At 38.1% G+C, this 18,996-nt stretch overlaps 1 protein-coding gene across 1 annotated transcript in view; it reads right to left on the bottom strand.

The window, feature by feature from the left end:
• LOC144629769 (alpha-1,6-mannosylglycoprotein 6-beta-N-acetylglucosaminyltransferase A-like) overlaps positions 1 to 18,356 on the bottom strand; it is a gene marked incomplete at its 5' end in the record, with an annotated part of 32,070 nt that extends 13,714 nt beyond the window's left edge. The window contains 10 exons of the mRNA XM_078487979.1: positions 3,218 to 3,310; positions 4,426 to 4,497; positions 5,493 to 5,614; positions 7,914 to 8,050; positions 9,455 to 9,586; positions 11,877 to 12,040; positions 14,451 to 14,609; positions 16,300 to 16,374; positions 17,605 to 17,697; positions 18,231 to 18,356. Coding sequence (XP_078344105.1) covers positions 3,218 to 3,310; positions 4,426 to 4,497; positions 5,493 to 5,614; positions 7,914 to 8,050; positions 9,455 to 9,586; positions 11,877 to 12,040; positions 14,451 to 14,609; positions 16,300 to 16,374; positions 17,605 to 17,697; positions 18,231 to 18,356 — 1,173 coding nt within the window. The remainder of the gene's footprint in view (positions 1 to 3,217; positions 3,311 to 4,425; positions 4,498 to 5,492; positions 5,615 to 7,913; positions 8,051 to 9,454; positions 9,587 to 11,876; positions 12,041 to 14,450; positions 14,610 to 16,299; positions 16,375 to 17,604; positions 17,698 to 18,230) is intronic.
• Positions 18,357 to 18,996: the final 640 nt, after the last annotated feature.

The raw sequence follows: 18,996 nt of genomic DNA, 5'->3' as shown, positions 1-18,996 counted from the left end.
GTTGTCTCGCAGAAAAAAAATGCATGGCCATACTCTCACTCGGCTATATAAATCAAGCGTGTTGATCTGTTATGTTCTCTTTTTTTTTTTTTTTTTTTTTTTTTTTTTTAATTTATTTATTGACACACAAAGAACACTACTTACTTAACAAATACATACACTACCTACGATGCTAATTACAAGACATTACTTATTACATTATTTAATATACATTTTCTTTTTAAATAATAATATCGCAATAACACGCCTTACAGTACCTACTATAACAAATAGCGCTCTTACAAAAAATATTACATTATATTACTATTACATTTTAAAGTTACAATCTATTTACAAAGTTCAATTTTTTACTACTAACTCTAATACTAACTGTATGTATTTTATTTTACTATGAAACGAAAAATAAATAAAAAAATAAATAAATAAATAAATAAATAAATAAATAGATTGCGGCACAACCTCTGGGCAGGGGGCGGGGTAACTTGGGGGAACTCAGGCACAAAGTGTTGTCCATTTTGCTTTGAATTTCGTCAAACTATTATTTTTAACAGCGATTGTGCGTTCATAGAGAATCTTTTGATTGAGTAAAAGAAGGAAGATATCTAGATTCGGATATGCTGAATTCAACCAGGACAGAAAAATGTGATACTTGGCGATGATGAGGAAATGATTCAGGGCATAAAAATTACTTAAATCTGGTTTATAACCGTAAAAAATATCTGTGTCAATTAAGGTGATATTTTCTGAACGTTTTTCATTCCACCATGCAATAACTTTTTTCCAGAATAATTGTACCGTCGGACACTCATAAAGCAAATGAGGTAAAGTTTCGTATGAAGAGCTACAACGATCACAACTGGGAGAACTTTTCAATTTCATTTTGTTAAGTCTGTTATTAGTGGGTAGAATGTTATGTATGACCTTGTATTGGAAACATCTGAGTTTATTTTCTATTGTAACTTTGAATGGCAATTCATAAATGGCTTTAGCAGGAAGACCTTTTTCTATAAGCTTAGTTTCTATGTTTGGGGCTTTAAACACTTTCATAACAAGCAGTTCGCGAGCAGATTTGGCGGTGACATTCGCAAGAGGAAGCTCATTACTGTCAACATCGGTAAGCATTCGTTCGGAATTTAAAATTGATTTTTTCCATTCTTCAGGGATCGCGGTGAGAAGGCCGTAATACGTTAAGAAGTTTACCGTCATATCATATCTATGTTGAAACTCAGACCAGGATAAAAACGTTCTGTTCTCATTTAGCAGATGACCGATTTTAATAACTCCTTTTCTATGCCAAGATGGATAGAAGACTGATTTACCTTCTATTTTAATATAGCGGTTATTCCAAATAATTTCGTTTTCATATTCCTTAGCAGAAGAAGGGTCTTTAGAATGTAGCTCCTGCCAGACATTCAATACTTCCTTGTAAAAGTACGGTACATACGAGACGAAATTAAGGTCAGATACATTAAAATTACATTCCAAAAGAAACGAACCACCATATTGGGATGTAGCAGATGAAAAGAGGGAGCACCATTTGTTATCACCAGCTTCATATAAACGTTTAACCCATGCTCCCTTTAAATATTTGTTCATCATGTTGAAGTCTACCATGTTAAGGCCCCCTTTCTCTATAGGACCAATAAGCGTGTTACGTTTGACCTTATCGGGCTTAAAGTTCCATATGAACTTGAAACAAATATCATTAACTTCACTAGAAAAATTTGGTGGTGTTGTGAGAACGGAGGTATTATAAACAAGCTTGGAGATAGCGAGGGTTTTGATGATACAAATTCTTCCCATTAAAGTTAAGCCTCTGGTCGTCCATTGGTTTAAAATTTTCTTTAGCGCAACAAGTTTTTCCTCGAAATTAATTTTGTAACTAACAGACTGATCATATGCGAAGGCCACACCTAGCGCGATTACATATTTTTCAGGCCACGAAATATTAAATTTAGAACGTTGACCCAAGTTGCATTTAAGACTGCCCAGCCACATACCCTCCGTTTTAGAAGTATTTATTTTTAAACCTGAACAGCCTCCAAAATCATTTAAAAGATTAAACAAGTGATTAGCTGAGCGATCATCTTTTATAAAGGCTGTGATATCATCCGCGTACATACTTAATTTTAATTCGGTGTCGTTTATTTTCAAACCACTGATATTTTCATTATTCCTAATCGCTTGGCCAAGTACCTCAATTGCCAGGACAAATAAGAGCCCCGATAAGGGGCATCCTTGTCGGACTCCTCTTTGAAGCTGGAAGAAATCGGACGCAAATCCGTTATTTATCACACAGCTGGTGATATTAGAATAGAAGGTGTGGATCCATTTTTGGAAAATTGGCCCAAAGTTCATTAATTCAAGGACTTTAAACAGGTACTTCCACTCTAGGGAATCAAATACTTTTTCAAAATCTATGAAAAGTAACATGCCAGGTAGTTGTTTTTTCTCATAAAACTCAATTACATCAGATATTAGCCGAATATTTTCTCCTATAAAGCGGTTTTTAACGTACCCTGTTTGATCATTATTTATCAACGTTGGTAAGACTTTCTCTAATCGTTTTGCAATACATTTCGTTGCTATTTTGTAGTCAATATTCAACAACGTGATTGGCCGCCAATTTTTGAGAAGGAGGGTGTCTTTATTCTTTTTAGGTAACAGAGAAATCACACCTCTCCTTTGCGAGATCGACATTTCACCTCTATGATAGGCTTCATTTAAACAGTCTATTAAAGGAGTTACCACGGAATCCCAGAAGCATAAGTAAAATTCTGTAGTCAGTCCATCTGAACCTGGGGTTTTGTTTTTCTCAAACGTTTTAAGAGCGGCTAAACATTCTTCTTCAGTGATAAGGCCCTCGCAGGATTTTTGCTGCTCGCTATCAAGTCTCTGTACATTGTCGAGATTTAAGAATGACGGGGCTGAAGCATCAAATGTGTTATCTGTTATGTTCTCTTACAGAAAGACGGGGAGTGACAAGTCAACACTACACAAGACGGCTGGTCACAACTGAATTATATTCATTAATTACATGTAAGCGCTGGCAATGCTGGCTCACTCACTAATCATTGAAATTGCTGTAACACCATATCATGGTCTCGTTTATATAACCCCCCCCCCCAACCGTTGGATAATAAGCTGCCTAAAGAAAGTCCAGCAAAAGACTTTTGAACAAAAGTAAGCTAATATTGGCGGCGAAATTTGACTGTACCTTGCTTGATTCCAAAAGAGTTATAAGCGTTGTTGTATTAACAATTCCATGATCTATCACATATTCAGGCACAGAGTTCACTCGTCGAAACTCCTGTAAGTAAAAAATTGAAGCTTCAAAAAAATTAGCAAGAGAATAGAAACTTCGGACTCCGACAGTAGAGTAAGCCCTATCTCATACAGCCCCAAAGATGGTTTTCATACATCCTCGTACCCAGGGTCTTCGTTCCTCTTGACCAGCGGTCGTGAAACGAGCGACCCTGAAAAGTTCCGATTTGAAGACCGAAAATTTCGAACTTCTAGTTAAATTGCGCATGCCTAGCTTTCAAAAACCTGACCAACGAACTTTTTGGTGTTTAACTTCCGGCCATTTTTGTTTTTTTTTTCAAGCCAATCAGATTCGATCCGGCAACGGAACTTTCGAGGGTCGCTTGTTTCGTCAACCTTGCGCAGTAAGGAGCGAAGACTCGAGGTACGAGATTCGGTTTTCATATAAATGGCGAATTAGGATTAGCCATGCGCACTGCTAGGAGATAAAGCTTGAAAAGAAGAAAATATTGGAAATCACCTTTTTCTAGTACACCAACCTTTTGCCAAAGTTGTAAGCGGTTTTCACTTTGGTTTTTTCCTAACAACGTTCAGTGATTGGTTTAAAAAAATCGCAAATGTTTTTCCTCCAAAAAAAAAAAACAAGTGTGGCTCACTCGCGCATTTACTTCGAGTTTTGATTGGTTCACTAGATTGTCTGTGTCCTTTGTGATTGGTCAGATTGATAACTTTGGTTTTGGTTTTACTATACTAAAGTAAAAACCGCTTTATTTGATATATCTAAGAGAGGGGCCTGAAGGAGTAAAATGAGAACAAGGATTTGGCAAATTTTTCACTGGGAAAATGGGATTTGGGTCACTCATGGGACACTGGGACTGGGACTGGGAATGACAAACAAATAAACAATAGAACTAGGACTGGGATTTGGAAAATTGGGAAAACAATAGGCTGGAAAATGGGATTTGGGAAAAATTTAGGTTGAGAAATGGGATTTTATAACCCCACCCCACCCCCTTCAGGAATCTCCTAAGACGAAGATTATTTCCCTTGCTGATCGCTACGTTTATAGTTGCGTTTTAGTTCAGTGGATTCAAAGCTTAATTGATTTATGTCGCAAAAAGCTTCAAAAAATTTAATAAAACAACATGACGTATTTCTTACTTTAGTTCCGCCCAAAGTGGCGTGAACTTCACTGAAGTGTCTTTTCACTGTGTTTATGTAGTCAGCATTTCCCTTGAAAATAAAAGCATTCGTTAATCAGGAATTTCAGGTTTCTTAAAAGTTGTAGATGTTATTTTGGTTCCAAGAAATTGTGAAGTATGGAAACACAAAAGCAAGCCTGATTTCATTTTCATTTCTCCAAGCTGTTAAAAGTTTATCAAAATTTTTTCGACACCCTCTCTTGACCACGATTGTTAATGTCGCTCTCCTACATTAAAGGGGCCAGGTCACGGTATTTTAGGTAATTCTATTTATTTTCGCTAATTAAGAGCTCTAAACTTCAAATTGGCAGAGCAAAAGTCTTGTATTGGCAAAATCATGACCACATAACAAACAAGGATGATTTTCGAGCATTGTAAATGACACTTTCATAGAAATTGAGATAAACTTGAAAAAAGTCGGGCCGACGTTTTTCAAGTTTACCTGAATGCAATCCGTTTTAATCTTCTCGAATTTTGCCCATCCATGCCCCCTTTTGGCCTTTCTGTGTTTCTTTCGAGTTCTTCTACAGTTTTAAGCTGTTATTGTGATATTTCAGTTAATTCTATTTAACAATTAGACTACGAGCCCGAGTTTTTTTATGAGCAAATAGTCAACGAGGCGCAGCCGAGTTGACTATCGCTCATAGAAAACGAGGGCGAATAGTCTAATTGTTTTAGTAGAAACTCTAAAGGATTGCAGTCCAAAACCTACAATATTGTGCACTTTGAAGACAAAAATCAAGAAAATTTACCACTTAAAGAGTTACTCGCGCGCGCGACTGTTTTCTATCGGCGAATAGAAAACAGTGGGAGAACCAATCAGATTCGCGGATTTCCAATAGAACACAGCTGAGTTTCTACTAAGAACAGTTGGTCAGTGCCGAAATTGCATAAAATTGCGTGACATAGCCCCTTTAAAATGACGCCGGCGAAAAATGAAATTCACAGATAATCCTGTCTGATCTAAGGATTGCCGTCGTGGAAAACATACAGTGAAACCAGTGTCCTTTTTCAGTTCAAGCTCACCTTCCAAAACACTGGATTCTTTCCATAAACTAAAGCCGCCTTTCGAGTCTTCAAAACGTTTTTATGTTGTTGTGGTCTTTGAGGAACAGCAAAACCAAGGAACGAGTTGTCTGGACTGTGTGCTGCAAGATATGATCATTTTAGTAAGTGTGGGTACAGTCGAACCCCTCCTTACGGACACTCCTTACTTTGCTCTGTCCCTTTGGTGTCTGTATTAGAGAGGATCAACTGTACTTTTATTTTACCCGATTTCTCGAGCCAATAGGCCCTTTGTAGCTAACGGTCACATTGTACAAAATCCGCCATGCTGGAGGGCAAGCTTCGCTCTGGAACATTCAAAACAAAGGAAAGTCAAGCATGACTGGTTAAAGTCGCTTTGCTTTGGATGTCCCAGCGCCTTGCTTTCTCTCCAGCGAGGTGTTACTTTGTACCATGTGATCGTTAACTGCAAAAATCACATTAGGGACGGACCATTATTTTTTTGGAGGGGGGGGGGGATGAAAAATATTGAAAAAAAATTGTTTGCAGGGCCTGGAAAGACAAAATAAATTGTTTGCAAACACAATATGTATAACAAAAAATAGTAAGAATTTCGAAAAAAATGTTTGCAGAGGTGCATAAACTAAAAAAAAAAAGTTTGCAGAGGAAAATTTTTCATCCCCCCCCCCTCCAAGAAAATAATGGTCCGTCCCTTATCTTTTCCCTTTGAGGTTAGAAAAATCGGAATTCTGGTGTATTTCGTAACCCTTGTCATTCTTAGTTGTTGGGATTCCCGGGGGCGGGGGGGGGGGGGGGGGTACTACCACGGGTAGGCTATATATGGCTATATATCCGCGGGATAGGATACGTTTTTTTTTTCAGTTTTTCAGTCTTTTATCCTTTTTGCCCCCATTTGGCATTGTGATCCTGGGTTGATCCTCAGTTAGGGTTCCTTTTTCCTCAAGAAAAAAAAGAGAAGGTTGAGGAACCAGCGTCCTTTTAATGAGCCCCTCCCAGCGGGGGGTGGGGGGAGGGGTCCATGTTCCCTTGTTCCCAACAAAATTTCTCTTGTCTTCCCTCGTTCCCTAAAAGTATTTCTTAAAATTTTGTGATCCCTGTTCCCTAAAATATCCGAAACACAGCTTTTCTTCCCTTGTTTCCAGCTTTATTTTCCTTTTGTTCCCAGTTATTTTGTGGCCAGGTTCCCTTGTTCCCTGAAACACTGGGAGAGGCTCTTTGATGCACATGTTAAGCTGATACTGATGTGTACTGATATTTCTACTCAATCAATCAATCAATCAACTTTATTAAATGAGGGTAAAGGCAAACAGTAAAAACTGACAAACAAGCGGCCCTCGGATTACAAATTACAACTACAATTAATATATACAATTTAAAATTTAAATTTAAAATTTTATAAAATACAATTAAAAATTACTAAAACTAGGGATAAAAAATTAAAAAACTGTAAAGTTGTTAATGTCCTTAAGGCTAGATGCGTAAAAATTAATTAGGCCAGTTTTAAAACAATGTAGACTCTCGCTTTTCTTTAAGAAATTGGGAAGAGTGTTCCAAAGTCTAGTTGCTCTCACGCGAAATGATCGCCCTCCTTCAGTTTCTCGTTTGAAACGGGGGCAGGCCAAGTTGACAGAGCCATATCGACTATTCCTTTCATTTCTTTCTGAGTTTGGCACTAAAAGTTCGTTCATATAAGATGGGCTTTGGCCATACTATGGAATAAATTTTTGTGGAAAAAATTGGTGTAATTTTTTGCGGTAACATTTTTGCGGATCACGAAAAAATCCGCAAAAATTAGCAGAACCCACTGAAATTAAGTGCTACACGGTAAACGAAAAAAGATACCAGGGGAGTACCTAGCCAAACTTTTCAGCCAACTCTGAAATGTACAATAGCTGATACACCTCCGAGATGAAATAGAAAGCAATTTTGACATATCTTAGCATTATATATCTCGCAACTCCACTTTTCTAATCACGCCCAAGCAAATGCAAACTGTGGCGCCTTCTGGGTTAGCCTGGTGACAGGCAAACGCACAACGGCATGTGCTGTTAAAGAAAAGTGCGTTGATTTACGAACGAGCGAAAATTGGCGCAATTCCTTGTTATGGAATGTTAGAATTTCGAAGCTGTCAAATTACACACAGAATCACCAAGAAGTTGGAAAAAGAAAGTATTTCCTAGGGTTCTGATCTCGAAACCTTCCCCGGTGGACAACCTCCCTTTCCCCCCGATCCCTCAAAAAGCGGTTGGCCAGGCCTCAGCTCTTCAAAAAGCTGGCTTCGCCCCTGGACACAGTCTATAAAAACAGCTGTATTTAGGTTATTTACTCACGATACAGTCTATAAAAACAACTGTATTTAGATTATGTACTCACGATACAGTTTATAAAATCAACTCGTCTGTGTTTAGGTTATTTACTCACGATACATTGTCATGAACTGAGAAAGGTGAAGATTGAGATCACCCCAACCCGATCTGCCTCCAGAAATCTTCTCGCTGTAATATTTGTAGTTGAATTCCGCATCTGTTCCAAACGAGTCAGCAACACGCAACTTGCAGCTGTATAATGAAGGACACGTCAATTTACGACTAGAAATACCAAAAATGTTCCAAAAAATACAATGTTTAATAGGCTCCCAATGGATTTTAGCCAAATTTAGGCATGGGAAATGCGCATCAAATTCGGCGAAATATAAAAAATTACCTCTTAAAACAGTGAAGGGACATTTCAATGACACAGTAAATACAAAAGAAGGTCCGGATGGTCAAAAGTGACGAAGATTGAAACGGATTGCGATATGGGGTTTTGAAATGTTGTTGGGCTAAACAGGTTTCAAAGTTAATCTCGTTTGCTTGCAACTTTAAACTATAATTGTCATTTAGATCCAGAGAAGTAATTTCATTTCAAAAAAGTAAGTTTCATAACGTGTTTTTGGCAACACTTAATAAAATAAACTTCACTCGGCCGTGACACAGTCCCTTTAAGCCCCACTTACCAAAACGGTTATGTAAGAACATGTATTTCAAAATTAACGAATTTCAAAAACACTGGAAATGGTTTTGTCGATATTTCGGTTTTATTGCAAAAACCTTCCTCAGGGCTTTAGTATCTGTTGGGCTGCCTGTGGCTGCATGTAAAAAGTATTATGGGATACACTCTGTAGTAAGGAGAAACACCGTCGCGTGCGTGAAAACGGCTGTTGAAGTTTATACTGTCTTAGCTTTAATGAGAATAAAAGAGTGTTACAAGGGCAACATATTAGCGTCTTGCGATAGCTTATATTTAATGAAGATGAATTGTTCAACAATGACACGAGCATGGGAGAAAGAAAAAATCTGAGTCCCCGACGGGAATCGAATTTTCTCTTTGTCAGATCAGATTTTTTCTTTGTCCCATGCTCATTGTGTCATTGTTGAACAAATTCATCTTCATTATTTATCAACGAGCTTAAAATTTACCATCTTAGCATTTAATTTACTACACAGTTTATATTTATTTTAATCGCGTGTATACGTTTGCTAGATTTTCTCAATTGCCTTGAGAAAGGTTTTTGCAATAAAACCGAAATATCGCCAAAACTATTTCCAGTGTTTTTGAAATTCGTTTAATGTCGTTCTGGAAGACAAAATGGTTCGTGGATGTTTTTTAAATATGATATTTTAAAATTAACTATATACTTCTGGTTTTCCTTTATTAAAGTAGTTAAATGTGGGAGACGTGGGAATGTGAGAGGCGCAGTGGCGTAATGGTTAACACGCTGTACTTTACTCTCATGGTGCCTCTTTCCACCCAGGCGTATAAATGGGTACCGACGAATTAATGCTGGGGGTAACCCTGCGATGGACTAGCATCCCATCCAGGGGGGAGTAGAAATACTCCTAGTCGCTTTATGCTACGGAAGCCTGGATAAGCTCCGGCGGTATGGACCACTAAGCTCGACGCAGACTTTACATGTACCTTACCTGTGTCGTGAAAAATCCGGTGTGTTATATTCTCTTAAGTTGATGGCTCCCTGGATATCAGTAAAAATTAGATCCAGTCCATCTGTCAGGGTTTGACGGGCGCAGCCATCTGAGGATCGGTACAACAGGGGTCTGGAAACAAAACCAGTTTAATATTAAAATTTATTATTCGGCTATGACTCCAGTTGACCATACAAGGCTTAATGAAGACCATCAATACAGTAAAAACCCGCATATAAGAACCTAGATTTTTCCAACTTAGCCTAAATAGGTTCTTACAGAAATGGTATTCAGTGAGATTTTAGGCTACCTAGGTTCTTAAATAGGTTCTTAATTTGATAGGGGCAATGGCAATCAGCACAGATAACTACTACAGGGCATATGTGATATGGAATATATACTAGTTATGCAACGCTTTCAAGTGGTATACTTAACAATTATTCCACAAACGCGCGTTGGATACGAGATGGTAGATAGCCAACGAGGCGCGTAGCGCCAAGTTGGCTATAACGATCTCATATCCAACAAGGGCGAGTGGAATAATTGTTTTATTAAAAACTCCCAAAGAATTACAATATTTGAGCTCCCCGGCTGTTTTCGTTGAAGCGTATCGGCTACCATTTTGTTGTCAATGGTATATGAGCTCATATACTTTTGCCTGTTAACCAATCAGAATTCAGGAATTGCAATATACCATCGCCAGTTTTCAATGAATAATGAATAATATGGAATATCCCACGAGTCACTTGTATTTTCTCTGTATTCACACGAGCCTTTAGGCGAGTGTGTATACCAAGAAAATAAAGTAAGTACACCATGCCATAGAAAATGCGCTTACAAAAATTTCGTCGAGAAGGAGATTGCAACGCACGATGGGAAGGTTGGGTTGAATATCGTCTAATATACAAGGCCTTTCCTGTATTCTGATTGGCTGTATTTTCTATGGCATGGTATAAATTGCTGCATTAAATAATTATCTAGAATACAGTTTAGATGATAATCATACAGTAAATGTATCTTTCCAAAGTACTAGCATGCATGTCTAGACTAAATGTTTTCGGTATTTTCATCCGTGCCTTCATTTTTATAAAATATTAAAGAACCTATTAAAAATTTTAGGCTTAATAGTTTCTTATATATATGAAAAGGGGGGTTAAAATGAACATTTTGGCCTAAAAGGTTCTTAAATTTTAGGTTCTTATACGCGGATTTTAAATTTCGCGGTTCAGAGGTTTCTAACATCTACAAACCATCAAATTAGGTGTACGTATGTTACGAACACGTTGACAATTGAAGGTCAAAGGAATAAAAATAAGTTGTGCTTCACCGGAACACAACATTTTGAAAGCGAATTGCTCAGGTGCCGATGCAGGTTTTATCTTTGTATCTACTCAAGCGTTAATTACAGTGTACGAAGAATTTTTTTATTTCTTCATTATACTTGAGATGTATGAACAAATGATATATAGTTTGTGTAGCGGGCGCTAAAGGCTGGTTCTCATATAATCGCCCCGATCGTTTCTATCGCATCGATCGTTTGCAAATACTGAGACGATCGTAGGCGATCGGGGGTTCTCATATGATCGTCCCGATCGCCTGGTATGAGGGAAGAGCTAGGAAAAACAATCATTTTAGCGCTAGCCCTAAATCCAACAAAATGGCAGCCTTCAATGAAAGAGCAAAACTTGTGGCCTCCTATCTTCTCAGTTATTGCAGTTTTACGGCGAAGAAGGGAAAGAGAAGCTAGAAGGATAGAACACGGGCGATCCAAGCAATCGTGATCGCCGCAGACGTTAGTGATCGTCTGTGTAATGTTCTCATATAATCGCCCCGATCGCAAGAAAACTTTTTGAAGTGACAGAGGCGATAAAAACGATCGGTGCGATTATATGAGAACCAACCTTAAGGGATTGAAATGGAATACACGTCAACCTTCCAGAACTACAGAGAGGGGGGGAGGGGGGGGGGTGAATAGGGGTACGCAAATCCGCCGTTCCGTGCTATTTCTTTCGCCAAATCGCATCCGTAAATCTGCCGCCATTTTCCTTCAAATCCAAATTCGCATTACTTGAGAACTTTGTAAGGTATAGTTTTACTGCGACGGACGGTAGATGTTGTTGTTTTACGCCAAATTTTCAAGAAGTTTCGTCTTATTGTTTGTTTTCGCGACAATTTCGCCAACATACCGACGAAGACCGACCAGAGTGATCCGAACTTCATTTATTTTCCACGATCAGAGCTTCCTGATATGAAGAGTCCGGAATCCGCGCCAAAATTCTCAGCTAATTCACGATCCACTGCATTTTCGAAATCCGCGGATCTGCTCAAGGTCTCGTCGATCCGCAAACCTATTAACCCCCCCCCCCCCCCCCCGACGACATTATGGCAGAGAAAACTAAGAAATAAAAAAACATATATTCACCTTGGAATATGTTCAACCAAAAAGCCAATAGTGACATCATGTCCCAAAATATGAAGGACACTTATTAGATCACACCATTGGACCAGCTCTCCTAAAGGTCCTCCCCGAAAGGCCATGTCCAGGATGAACTTGTTCAGCCCTAATCCCGCCATGTAGATAAAGATCTAATAAAACAAAGGAACAAATGAGAAAGATGTTAACCAATTAATGACCCTAGGCTCGATTACCAAACCCGTGGGGGTACTCCCTTTAGTGGACAATATGGAGAGAAAAACCAACCTTCATCCGGGGTATACAATGCTAAGTGAGTATGGAAACAAACGGTTACAAAATTTTGTAACCGTTTGTTTCTATACTCACTTAGCATTGTATGCCCCTGATGAAGGTTGGTTTTGTTCAACCGAAATATTGGGCCAAAATAAATATAAAACATCAGTTCCTAGCTGTTTCATCAGCCCTGCATTAGTCTATTGCTGATCCTGATATACACCAAGATCCGGCTACAATTTGCTCCTGTTTGTCAGAGTGGTCTTCGCATAGTTACAGAAGACACCAATATGGAGAAGCTCCTCCCGTAAAGGGTGCCTTTTTCGGGCTGGAGGTATATAAAAGAGTAGGGATTTCACGCGTTGGTGTTCAGAAGAGGCCGTAGGCAAAACAACTGTCTTTAAGCTATTTAAAAGGGCCTTTCAAAATATCTCGAACAGACCCGCTGAACGGTTGATTAATCTAAGTATTTTAAGGGGTTAATTAAAGTTAAGGAAATAAATGCCGTATCCCTTCTGTAGATATGTGAAAGGGTTACCATTTTCTATCGAAGATATATAAAAGGTGACCTTTGCTGCCAAAAATGGTATATAAATAGGTAAGGATTTTGATCTCGGGGCGGAGCCTCCCCGTATAAAAAATTTTTTGAGCGCGTACGCAGGAAACCTATCTCAGCAATAAAGCACCGTCAATTACAAATTCTTAAAGGCCCACCTTCACCCAAAATGCATTGCGCGCGGCGATCGCTTATCCTGGATTTCTTGCAGCAAGGAATATACCGAAGGCATTATCGACTTTTTCCGAAGCAATCCTCTGCATATATTTCAATTCACTTTTATAGATACGTTCCCTGTTTATATTTTTAGACTTTTCCTGTATTATTTTGTATATATCGTGTAAATAGTTGTTAATTTTGCCGCTTGAAGTCGACGAGAGTCGGGCAAGATGGCGAGCCCTACACGCCGTCCTGTTGGACGACCAAAGTTGCCTGGCTGTTTGAAGATGGTTCGTCTCAGAGATTCGGTATTTGACCTATGGAGAGCAAGATAGCAAGCTCCTTGGATTTGAAAAAAGCACGGACAGCGTGTTCATGGAATTCCTGCTGCACCGAAAGTGAGTTTTATACTTTATCAAAATTTATATTTTCGCTTTCTATAATTATTCTTAGGATATGCGACAGCAATCGAAGTTTATTTTCTTCGTGTCTGTTTTAGACGGCCGGCTACCGATGGTGAAAGTGCATAAGGGGATTTGTCTCTGTCTGTTGAAGATAATGGTACTGGTAAGTTTATATTCTGATAAAGCTACTTCCAAACAAGCTTGTTGAAATGTTTCGTACAAACCAAGAATGTGTTAGTTTATTATTATGTAATCTGTATGTTGTACAGTGCAGGTTTCTCGTCGCTTTTCTTCCTTTCTTCGTTTTATTGGGTACAATTTTGCCTTCTTATTCTTGTTGTAATGCTTCATACATGTTCTTAGTGTAGGATAATTATTTATGTATTTTAATACTTTCTTGTTGATTCCAGGACCATCAGCTGTTCCACTATGATGTCTACGCACACGGCTTACCTCGGCCTCGGCCGTAATATCGATCTCTTCCTCGATTGACTCTTCTCCGACGGTAGAATTATAAAAATTTCTCTGGAAAGATACTTCTTGGAAATCTTCTGCGACGAAATTTTCTTCTGGCTCCATCATATAAACTTTGGTTCCTTCGAGCTCGAGTCAAGCTTGTCGCATAGAAAACCCGCGTGAGACGCTTGAGTGCGTTCAGCCAATCAGATCACGCGTATGAACAAAAGAGCAATTCAAAACAAAAACAAACGACCGCAACGACTCTTGGGCGAAGGTGGGCCTTTAAGGGACTATGTCACGGATTTTACCAGATTTTTGAACAGCCAAAATTTATATTTGTGTCGCTGGAAACCAAAAAATAATAGTCCATTTTTATTAAAAATTGCTATATTAGAGCACTGAAACTGTCAACGAGCATCTTTGACTGCGGATGACTCGGATTGAAACGGATTGCAACTTGAAAAATTAAGGCTTACCCTTTCAAGTTGTTTCCGCGCGTCTTCAAAAAAATCGATATTTATAGCCGTAGCTTGATTTCTATCCGTAAATTGAGGTTATATCTTCCTTTAGATGTTCAAAGATAATGTTTTTCATTGGTTAAGTAATTAATTTCAGAACAGTTTAGACCAAAAAGCTGGGAAATCCCAAAACTTGAAATGGCATCATTGCGTATTCATAATTAGAAACTAACTGGGGAGCTCCGCTTTAGACTTGCGCAAATCTATTTACCTTTTTTCTTTTTCGTTCATGTAAGTTCGCCCTCACACCCAGTCTTTCGACAGCTCTTATCCAGTGCGGCCAAGTATCTTCGATTCGGTTTCTCATCCAAGAATAGCTCTCACCCTCAAATTTGTCCAGAAGTACGGACATATTTGTTTGAATAGTTGCCTTTAAAAGAAAATGTAAAAATCTGCTTGTACATTTTGGAACACAATGTGTAGTTACTTAGCTATTTTTATATAATATAATATATTATAATAATATTATAAAATTATAATTACCAATTAGATTATGAGCTCGAGATTTCTATCGCGTGATAGTTGATTCGGGCCTCTCCCTCATCAACTATCACGCATAGGAATCAAGAACGAATAATCTAATTGTCTTAGTATAAATCTACTAGACGTTCAAAACTTACCAAGACAGGTTTCGTTTTTTATTGAATAATGCGCTTTGGAAGCCAAGTTTTTAAATCTGGAAAACGAATTTATGAAAAGTTGAAGAAATCGGTCTGAAGAAAGAAACTTTGAATTCGCTTCCATTTGTTTTCCTTTCTAGACGCATCAAAAACTTGCAAACATCTGTTTAGCTCTTCTTTTGACTGCTCTTCGATAGGGACTGTGAAATTCTGTCGGCTTGTGAATCATTCTAAAATCAATTTATTTACAAAATATGCGCCACTGTTTGGCTACTTACTTTCTACAACAGAATAGATTAGTGGGTAGCGTAGCCAATCAGAGAACAGCATTCGTGATAGAACGCTAGTAGATTTATACTAATATTATTATAATATTATTGTAATATTATTGTACTGTCTCTGTCGATTAGTTGATAGACTATCACGTCACTCCGAATAACTGGCACAAATGGGCATTACTGTCTACCTCCATGAACTTAGAAGCAAAAAAAAGTGAAGCATGCTTTTCTCGTCATGCTACATCTTAACAAGCTGTTAAAAAGTTACAGCTTTTATGTCAAAAACTGTTGCAAAAGCAATATTACAAAATGTCCGATATGTCAATGTCCCGTGAGTCAATTTGTTACCTCTGCTTTCAGTACCTACAAATAATTGAGAGGTCACCACTGTCAAATCACGATACTTTGCTCAACCCCGACTACAGAGACCTTCGTAATGTTATCATTAACGAAATTTCGTTTGACCTGACTTTCGAATATCAGGTGTAGCAGCTCTTCAGTGTGACCATTTGAGACTTTCAGAGATTTTGCCCTACTCACAAATTAGGAAGGATAAAAAAACATGGATCTGTCTTTACGAACCTAAGAACATTAAATCTTACGGGACTTTGTCCCGAGTAGTTTGTCAATTTTTATTATTGCTATTTTACTGCTTTTAATAATATTTTAAATTTCTCTTTTTAATTTGTAAATTTTTATAGACAATATTGTAATTTGTAGTTATTCTAAATTATAGCTTAATCTATTTTTATACACTTCCAAGAAGTTTTTATTTCTCTATTTTGTATTTTTATTTCGTGGCGCATCTGAAAACTAGCTTTTTAGCTAAGCGTGCAGACCACGTTAAATAAAGATTGTGATTGTGATTTATGAAGATATTAACTTTAATAAAAACGCTTAATAAGCTAGTAAAACAAAATAAGCACCATTAAACTTGACGATGGCGCGCCATCAAAACTTTTCTTATAGTTATTTTTTGTGATTCAACTCTTCAAATTTATACTTTTGTAGCGACCAATGCAAAGAATTTCGTATGTAAAGTCCAGTTTTAATCTGGCTGTAATGCCCCTCTGAAACTCACGGAAACAGTTTATTTTGATCTTTTCCAGGTCTTTCCAAACTTTACAAAATGTAGATGTCGATTAATTTGTTAATTTCTTACCTTTGGCTGCTTAGTTACAACATCGAGGGAATTTTTATGTCGTCGCCATGGCAACACTGGGCACCAGGCCTCTATCTGTCCCAAAACAGCAAAATCGAGTGAAATTTGTGACAATGATAGATATACCAGCATATCATATATCAGCTGAGCTGAGTCATTTATTGGGCGATCTTTACATTTTGCCCATTAGGATACGACTTTGCATAGAGAAGGCATCACGTTGTATACGAATTGTTAATAGCAACATCTCAAGCCTTATGATTACAGAGCTGTTTAATTCCATAATATTTTTTATATAAACAGATGTTCTCCTCATACAAAGTTTCAGGTCTACACACTTCTCTGTTTTAAGATACAGGTAACTAAAAATGGCTTTGCGGGTCCGAAAAGTTTCCGGGGCTTTTGATAAACTGGCTCCAGGTATTTAAAGAGCTTGTAAAACTTAATAATCGGCGAAATTTTAAGCTTTTTATGTGTAATATTGAAGGAGATATTAGCCTTCAAAACTGCAAAATTTCTGGGAGGTAAGCGCTAATGAGCCCAAACATTCTTTCTAAGATTTTGAGTTTCCAAACCCGCGTCACAGAAAAAGTATTTAATACATCAAGCTGAAATTTATAGCGAAGGTTAATCGTCATATAACAGTAATATAACAGTAGTACTAATTAAGGGAAGTCGAGAAGACCTCCAAGAAACCACCAGGCTTATAGGGGAGGCCACCTCAGTTATCAATTTGTTAGAAATTTAGTTGTGGAAGTGCGGCTAGGTCAATTCAGTCTCAATTCATTTAAAATTCAATCATTTTTGTTCTTTAAAAAAGCAGCAAAGCTAATCGAGCTAGTGATCGATATTTGGGAGAGAAATTTCGAAGCGTTCTTTCAATATTCAGAATTGCTATTTTTGTAGCTCGATCAAAAACTAAAGCGCTTATGCCAATGAGGCAAGTATGGTAAGCAAAGTGTTGCGAACGGTGACATAACCAACGACATAACCATAGACGAATCCATCGTAACAGCAACTTTAATGTTTAACACGAGGAACCATGAGAAGATATGAGACAAATTCGCAGGGTAGAGGCTCACAAGAGACTGAAAACTCAACCAAAATCACAAAAACCTAAACTAACCTCTAGGTAATAGCTCGGTGGCCCTTGTGGTCACCGTTCGAGAACGCTGGCAGCACGCATGCGCGAACTAAAATGTGCTACACATACAACCCACACTGGGACACCGAAAGCCCAGCTGTAACACAAAGATTCTCCTATAACTATGTAACTTAAAAAAATAAAACAACAAATTTTCTTACCTCACTTAGATACTGAATTACAGAACACATATTGTTTGGATCCACCTTGTATTTGTCTCCATGACACTTTTGATTCCATGTTGTGTTAAATTCCTGTAGTGAAATGTGAAGTGAATAGTTAATTTACCCTCGGATCGTAGAGTAGCTTATAACGTAGCTAATGTCTCCGAGCATTTCAACAGTACAACGGTACAACGGGCAAAGACCAGACCACAACACCGCAAACTTCGTGCTCTACTCTTTACTATAAAATGTGTGGGTTCTTTAAAAACCATAACACTGAAGATGCAGGAAACGGGGCCTACGGTTTATCGTCCTTATCCAAGAAGACTAGAATATCTAACCATTTGTAGATGTCATTGCAAAGGCAGCATATTCTCCTCAGCTATTTTATGACATTGAGTGTTGGTCCGGTCTGGAAGTCGAACCCGAGACCTCCCACACGGTTGTCCAGCGCTCTACCAACTGAGCTTACCGGTCGGCGGTCAAACGTAGGGGTTGACATGAAGGTATCATGGTGACAGTACATGGGACGAATCGAGTGGATAAACTGTGTCTTTTGTATGAACATACGTTCATTAATCTTGCATCCACAGCTAAAAGCCAAAAAGGTAATAACGACGTACCTTGACTTTCAAAGAGCATAAAGGGAACAGTGAGCCTTCTGGGATGTCACACGTGACCAAACTATCACCAAGATTACTTGGAACTGGAGATAAAAGAATAACAACACCATCGGTAGCATATTCAAAGCATAAAGTTAGTGGGTATCAAACGCTACATGTAACGTTGCATGATTGAATGACAAAATAGGTAAATACTATGCTGTAGTCAAAATACTTTTCCCGACGTTTCGGCAATGCTGCCTTCTTCAGGGGACAAAACTATTTTACCGTTTTTGTCCCCTGAAGTATTACTTATTTTGTCATTCATACTTTTAGCACCTACGCTAGGCAGGGATTCTAATCTTTATCACTAACGTTGCATGATTGTTACGTTTGGCAACCCATTACGGGAACGTTTACGCCCAAAATACAACAAAGTTTATAGTAGAGTTTTGTCGAATTGCCAATATGTTTGCAGTAAATAATTACTGTGGAAAGTTTAAACAAGTAGTTTTTGTTTTGATTTTATGACATGTTCATGCTTAGATGCAACCGACGGTACTACCGGTACCGTCAAAAATAATGATACACACAATTACTGCACAATTATCATTTATTACCTTAAGGTTACTATTGTTAGCGGCTACTAATTTTACGTCTCGTTTTTTTATACTCTGTAACTTTATTGCAACATTTTTCCGCTTGGCCCAGCCGCTTAGCTCGATTAGCCTTAGCTATTTCTAAGTGACTGTGCTCTGTTTTTCATTGTTATTTTTTCACATCGCGT

This window comes from Oculina patagonica, chromosome 11 (assembly GCF_052425735.1).
Source record: "Oculina patagonica isolate OP01 chromosome 11, crgOcupat, whole genome shotgun sequence".
Classification (NCBI taxonomy): Eukaryota; Metazoa; Cnidaria; class Anthozoa; order Scleractinia; family Oculinidae; genus Oculina; species Oculina patagonica.
The sequence above is the reverse complement of the archived record's forward strand: the minus strand, read 5'-3'. Positions and strand labels throughout refer to the sequence as shown.